General features: G+C 42.3%; 1 protein-coding gene across 1 annotated transcript; it reads right to left on the bottom strand.

Moving 5' to 3' along the window:
* Positions 1 to 576: 576 nt before the first annotated feature.
* On the bottom strand, positions 577 to 1,146 carry LOC117019960 (ferritin heavy chain-like). The gene has a single exon (XM_033102201.1). The coding sequence runs from the start codon at positions 1,126 to 1,128 to the stop codon at positions 577 to 579; it is 552 nt and encodes a 183-aa protein (XP_032958092.1). The 5' UTR covers positions 1,129 to 1,146.
* Between the last annotated feature and the right edge of the window lie 6,597 nt (positions 1,147 to 7,743).

Raw genomic sequence — 7,743 nt, forward strand, 5'->3', positions numbered from 1 at the left:
AAGAGGTGTTCTGGCAAGCTGGCTTCCAAGGCCCCCAATTTGCTACCTAGAATTAACCCATACCATTTCAGATAAAGGGAAGACCCCTTTATTTTAATCCCTGCCCAATCACATTCCCTTCTGTCTTCATCCACAGGCCACCACAGTCGTGATTTCAGACCATTTTTTAATCGGTTTACCGAGCACACACTTACAGATACCAGGGCCCCAGGCCACCCATCTCAGCGCACCCCCACATACCACCGTGTTTATAAGGCAAAGATTAACCGGGTTTATCTGGGTCCCACGCAATACCTTCTCCCTCCATCCACGGAGATCCGGAGCTGCATGTGGATGGGGCATGCGTGGCTGGAGAGGCTCCTGGACACTTGTTTCAAACCCGAGAAGGTGACGGTTTTGCACACAACAATCATCCAGAGACCTTTATTTATTCAAGAACCATTAACTTTATTGGGAAAAAAATGGCAAAACTTGAAGGTAAAGGTTAACGTTTTGCAAGGGAAATACTGCAATGTGCCTGGTCGGCATGGTGACCAGGGGAAGTCACCCAGTGGCTATAGGGCAGGCAGTCCAAACTCAGTTCTTTTTGTCACTGTCGCCCAGGGTGAGCTTGTCAAAGAGGTAGTCTGCCAAGCCGGATTCCGGGGCTCCCATCTTGCGCAGCTTGGTGATGTGGTCCCCCAGCTCTTTGATGAACTCCACCTGCCCCTGCAGGCAGTGACTGCTCAGGAAGGCGCACAGGTGGGCGTCCTTGTTCTCGGTGGCCAGCTGGTGCAGGTCGAGCAGGCTCTGGTTCACGCTCCTCTCCAGGTGCAAGGCGCACTCCATGGCCTTCAGGCCGTTCTCCCAGCGGTTGCGGTCAGGCCTGCTGATGTCGCGCAGGCGGAGGTGGCCCCCGCGCTGGTTCTGCAGCTCCATCAGCCTCTCCGCGTGCTTCCTCTCCTGGCTGGACTGCTGCAGGAAGAACCCGGCGAAGCGCTTCAAGGCCACCTCGTGGCTGCTGAAATAGGAGGCCATGGACTCATACACGTAGGAGGCGTAGAGCTCCAGGACGATCTGGTTGTTGATGGCGGCCTCGCATTCGGGGTAGTAGTTCTGGCGCACGTACGAGGGCGGCGCGGTCGTCATGGCTGGAGGTGCGGGCCGAGGCGAGGGCGAACGCGGCGGCTGGGCCTTGGAGTGTCGCAGGAGCAGGCGACCAGGGCAGCCAGAAGCTGAGTCCGCTGCAGTTTTCCCAGGTACCTCAGCAAACTCCCAGGATGGAGCAGGAGGACGCCCTCTGCTGGGCTGGGTGGCTGGGTGGAAGGTGTGGGAGGGGACCGGAAATGAGTTCCCTTGAGGGCTGGGGGGCGGGGTGGAGGCCTTTGTGGTTCGGGTGGGGGAGGGGCCAGGGGAGCGGGCTCTGTGTTCCAGGGTCCATCCCAGCCTTGTGAGTGCAATGCACTCTGTGCGGAGCACTTGGCATCTAAAAGTTTTCAATGTAGCGATTTTCTATTTTCCAACGCTTTTCTACTATTCTGGTTACTCCCTTTAAATGCAAGCTCTTCTCATAAAAAAAAGAAAATTTACCAAAAATTGTGAGAATATTATAATTTAGATTTTTGGTAAAGTTCTCTAGTTTTTCCTGGTGTATGTAGGTAAGAATATATATATGTGTGTGTGTGTGTGTGTGTGTGTGTGTGTATACATATATATATATGAGAATGTATATATATGTGGAGAAGAATATATATGTAGGGAAGAATATATATATAAAGAATATACATATGTATAAAGAATACACACACACACACACACACACACACACACATACACACAGAGGGTGCCAGAAAATGTATACACCTTTTACGAAAGGAAAAAACTGTATTAAAATTGTAATACCCCGTATAGACTGATAACAAAAGATTACTACAAGTCATGATTGACTTCTGCATTTATAGGAGGTGTTCAAAATGGTTACCATCAGCATAATTTTAATACAGTTCTTTCCATTCTTAAATTGTATATTCATGTTTTTGGCTGCCATATATTGCCATACACATACACACACACACACACACACACACACACATATGTATTTGGTTGGTGCAAAAGTAATTGCGGTTTAAAAGGTTAAAAATAATTTTAAAAACTGCAATTACCTTTGTACCAACCATATATACATAGATATAGATATAGAGACAGATATTTTTTCCTCCTAAAATTCCTCTGTTTCTTCATCATGATCTTCTCTTACACTTTGCTCAAATATCTTGCAAGCAACAAGCATCTGTGATTTCCTATTTGGGAGTAATGGGCCCATTTGATTAGTATAAGTAATTGGCATGGATGTGATCTACAGTGGTAATGTCCATTTGTCTGGTAGGCTTGTCCTCCGAATGGAATTTGAAGTGTGTGAGTTATGCAGTGGTTTCCTTTGTTGGTGCATTTTATGGAGCTTGCAGGTAGGAGAGGGACCCTCCCAAATGCCAAAAGCATGGCATTTCACTAACATTGGAAGACTTCTGGGGATCTGTCTTGTAGGTAGATGTATACTTCCGTTTTCTTTCCTTTGTGCTATGCAAGTCGGCATTGTCTCTGATTTGCTCTATTTTGGTTTCCTTCTTCCTCAAATAATTCAGTACCCTGCAGTGTGGTTTGGGAGATTAAAGCGGATCCAATGCCAAATGGTTTTGTCCAATGTAAGTAAGGTTGGGGTAGGGTCAGAGCAGGACAGTAGCCAACACATAGGTTTTTTCAACTGGTAGCTCTTGCATGTCACAGTCCACCCAGGACCCTCTACAGTCGTTTGAATTCACAGAGTCTGTTCTTGAACTTTCCTTGTATGCACTTGCCCTTGTGTTGCAGGTATTTTAAATTCTCTGGTTTTATCGGTCTGGAAGTGTCCCGTTTGTATAGCCGATACTTCCTCATAATGGCTGGTTTGCTATCTCTATCCTCTCCAGTTTGGGTGTGAGGAGATCAGTCTTTCTGTGTCTAAACCACCACCATAGTTCAGTTATATCATTTTTCACTTTTTAGAAATGCAGATACTTATTTTTTAAATAGTTAATGTGTTCACATGACTCAAAAGCCACATACTTCTACCCTCTGTAGGCAACCAATGAAGTATTATTGTTATAATCGGGAGAAGAGAGAGGAAGAAAGAGAAGAAAGTATCCTTAAGTTAAGGAAAAGTAAAGACATAAGAATGTTTAGAAACTTATTGTTTAAAAGCATACGATATTTGAGGGCACATGGAACAGTTACCAAGACAGACCTTATTCTGTGCCATGCAATCAGTCTCAATAAATTTAAATGCATTCAAAGCATGCAAGATATGCTCTCTGACCAAAATGGACTTAAAGTAGACATCATTAAGGGCAAGATATGTGAAAACCCCCAAATATTTGGAAGCAAAGAATACAATACACTTCTCAAAAATCCATGGGTCAAATTGAAGATCAAGGGGGTGTGAAAGATTATTTGGAACTGAATGTGAGCCAAACATAAGATATGCAGATTCATAGGATACAGCTCAACCAGTGCTTAGATGCAAATTTATAGCACTAAAATCCTTATATTCGAAAAGAAGGAAAGTCTCAAGTAAATTATCTAACTTCCCATCTTAAGGAACTAAAGGAATGAGGAACAAAATAAATCCAAATCAAGGTGAGGGAAGGAAGAATTTGTCCTAAGTAAAGAAGTGTTTTATGATCTGGGACAAAGCTACGATGTTGAGGACCCTGAATAAAGCAAGGGTGAAGCATGTCTGCTCTGACTGGGGACTGGCCCCAGGGAGAGGCCAGTGGGTCAGCTTTAAGGTCTATGGTTGGGCTTCAAGTTCTAATGATGGCTTCTTATCTATCACCCAGGAGTGAAATAACATGAAGAGAGCATTCCAAAAAACAAGGGATTTTACACTCCCTCAGGGGAGACAATGTGGTTAAATTGAATTCACCAACAAACACTCATTAAGTTCTGTCTGTGAGGCTCTGTTCAAGATCCACTACAGAGGAAAGACGCCTTCACTTACTAGCTGAGTGATTTCAGACACTGGTACTACTCTGAAATCACTTTCTCAGACATAAATTAGGGAAGATCCATATCTCACAGGCGTGTGTGAATGACACAGACAGTGTCTGGAAAGAACAAAAAACAATACCTCACATACAGTACATGCTTGGTACACACTGGGTATCTATAAACACGGTGGAAATACCTCACATATAGCACACTTGGTACTTATAAAGAAGGGAGTATTTAAAAACGGGGAAAGATGAGTTTCATTTTGAATGACAGTGAAAAGTGCGTTCTCCTTGTGGTCTTTTTATATCTGTTAGACCCAAGAAACATAAGTAACAGTATGTTCACAAAGTACCTTGAGCATTAAGGCTAACTGTGTTTACTTATCAGGAAGTAAACAGTGGGGTGCAGACGAAATGTCATAGTTTGTATCTCTGGCTCAATTATAATAGGGCTCTACACTGGGTTCTGCAAAGCTGTTGCCCTCATCCTCATGGTGGCAAGCTGGCTGCCCCAGCGTCTGGCATCACATCCTCAGACCCACATCACAAACAGAATGACAAAATGGGGCAAATTGATTTCTTTTCAGAAATGTCATTACTTTATCCAGCATGTCTAATTTTATAAGAAATCCAGCATATTTCTGTTTTTATCCGAGTTCAAAACTCAGTCATGTGAGCAACCCTATCAGCTTAAGAGACTACAAAAAGAAGCATCTTGAAACAGGAAGAAGACTTAATTCAGACTGATTATGATTTGTGCCAAGGGAGCGGACACATTGTCATTCACAAAAATCCAGTGTTCATTTAGTAAGTAAGACGGATGAGATGGCTGTGGATGAGCGATCAAGAGTGTCTGTCATACTCTCTTTACTGAGATGCTGGATTAAATCATTAGTACCTAAGACTCAATTCATTCAAGTAATTGCTTTCTTTTCTACCCAAGCATTTTGGTGGTAGAGAGAAATTGATGGCAAAACTGCAGTGCACATTTGGACATACACAAAAATTTAAATGTTAAAAATACTTGGCAGTTTTAGGTGAATTTTGGATGTGTAGTATAGACAAGGGCCAGCAAACATTTCTGTGAAAGACATACTAGTAAATACATTAGGCTTTGTGGGACATACTGACTCTCTCTCTCTCTCTCTCTCTCTCTCTCTCTCTCTCTCTGTGTGTGTGTGTGTGTGTCTCTCACCTACTAACTACCTTTGTAGTGCACACCCAGCTATACGATATATGTAAATAATTGGTCATGGCTCAGCTCCAGTAAAATTTCATCACAAAAGCAATTAGCAAAAATCACAGCAAGTTCTTTTGTGGATATCAGCAAAATTATTCTAAAGTTGGTACGGAGAGGCAAAAGACGCAGTATAACCAACATAATATTAATGGAGAAGAATAAAACAGGAGAACGGACACTACCCGAGTTCAAGACTGGCTGCAAAGCCATAGTAGTCAAGACAGTGTGGTACTGTTGAACAAATAGTCCAAGATTAATGGAACAAACTCTTAAAACTCAACAATAACGGATCAAATATATGGTGATGGAAAGAGAACTGACTCTGGGTGGTGAACACACAGCGTGATATATAGATGATGTATTACAGAATTGTACACCTGAATTCTATGTAACTTTACTAACAATTGTCACCCCAAGAAACTTTAATTTAAAAATATCCAAAAAACAAACAAACAACTGAACAATAAGAAAACAAACAGCCTGGTTTTCAAAACAGTCCAAAGACCTTAACAGACGCTTCAGAGAAGTAGATACAAACATTTAAAACAAGCACATGAAAAGATGCCCCATCTCACATGTCATTGGAGAAATGCAAACGGGAACAATGAGATTCTGCTACATCGCTATGAGAATGGCCATAGTTCAGCGTACTGACCACACCTCGTGCTGACCAGGATATGGAGCAAAGGGATTTCTCATTTATTGCTGCTGGGCGTGCAGATTTGTGCAGCCAATCTGGAAGACAGTCAGGTGGTTTCTTACATAAATCAACACACTCTTACCATCTGACCCAGCAGTCATGCTCCTTGGTATTATCCAAAGCAGTTGAAAGCTTATGTCCACGCAAAAGACCTGCATGCAGATGTTTATGGAAGCTTCAAGCACAATGGGTAAACCTTGTGAGGAACCAAGTGTCCTTCGGTAGGTGGATGGATAAATCAATTGTGGTGTATGCAGACAACGGAATATTAATGAGCTCTGAAAGGAAAGAAATACCAAGCCATGAAAAGACATGGAGGCAACATAAATGTGTATTACTACGTGAAAGAAGCCAGTCTGAAAAGGCTACACACTGAATAAATCCAAACATATGACATTCCGGAAAAGACAAAAAGATGGACACAGTAATCAAAACATATGGCATTGGCATAAAAACAGACACATAGATCACTGGAACAGAACAGAGAGCCCAGAAGTAAACTCACACATATGTGGTCAATTATTTATAACAAAGGAGCCATGATTATGGGGGTATACAGTGGGTAAAGAACAGTCTCTTCAGTAAATGGCATTGGGAAAACTGGACAGCCACATGCAAAAGAATGAGATTGGACCACTACCTTACACCATATACAAAAATCAACTGAAAGTGGAGTAAAGGTTTAAATGTAGGACTTGAAACCATAAAACTCCTGGAAGAAAACATAGGCGGTAAGCTCCCTAACACAGGTCTTGGCAATGGTGTTTTGGATTTGACACCAAAAGCCAAGGAAAAAAAAGCAAAAATAAACAAGTGGGACTACATCAAACTAAAAAGCTCTGCACAACAAAGGAAACCATCAACTAAAGAAAAAGGCAACCCATTGAATGTGAGAAAATATTTGCAAATCATCGAGCTGACAAAGGGTTACTATCCAAAATATATGAAGAAGTCAGACAGGTCAATAAGAAAAACAAACAATCCAATTGAAAAATGGGCAGAGGATCTGAACAGACGTTTCTCCAAAAAAGACATACAGATGACTAACAGGTACATGACAAGGTATGCAACATCAATAATCATCAGGGAAATGCAACTCAAAACCACCATAGGATATTCCCTCACACCTGTTGTCAAAATGACAGGAAGGGACAAGTGTTGGCCAAGATGTGCAGAAAAGGGAACCCTCGTGCACTGTTGATGGGAATGTAAAATTGGAAAACAGAGTGGAGGTTCCTAAAAAATGAAAAATAGGACTACCATAGGCAGTTCACAAGGAATGAAACCTAACTTAAACTATGGCCTTTGGGTGATTATGACGTACAAATGTAGGTTCGTGAGTTGTAACAAATTGACCACACTGGTACTGGTCGTTCACAGTGGCATAGAGTGTGGGCGTGGGGGTGAAGGGGTTATGAGGGAAATCTCTGTGACTTTCTCTCAGTGACAGTCAGCACCTAAAACTGTAATAAAAAATAAAGTCTAACCAAGTTTCCACAAATAAAACAACAGATATGGCCCTGATTTGGCTTGCAGGCCACAGTTTGACAACCTGTGGTATAAGACAAGCTGGTTTGTATCAACAAGACAAATAGTAACAAGTGTTGGAGGGGTTGTGGAGAACAAAGAACCCTCACACACTGTTGGTGGAAAGTATATTGGTGCAGCCGCTATGGAAGGCAGTGTGGAGGTTCCTCAAAAACTTAAGAGTAGAATTACCGTATGACCCAGCAATCCCTCTCCCAGGTATCTACAGCAAATATCTGAGAACATTTATCTGTAAAGATACATGTGCT

Source organism: Rhinolophus ferrumequinum, unplaced genomic scaffold (assembly GCF_004115265.2).
Source record: "Rhinolophus ferrumequinum isolate MPI-CBG mRhiFer1 unplaced genomic scaffold, mRhiFer1_v1.p scaffold_20_arrow_ctg1, whole genome shotgun sequence".
Lineage (NCBI taxonomy): Eukaryota > Metazoa > Chordata > Mammalia > Chiroptera > Rhinolophidae > Rhinolophus > Rhinolophus ferrumequinum.

Coding starts and splice junctions, on each gene's coding strand:
- LOC117019960 (XM_033102201.1), bottom strand. CDS start 1,128: ATGACGACCGCGCCGCCCTCGTACGTGCGCCAGAACTACTACCCCGAA.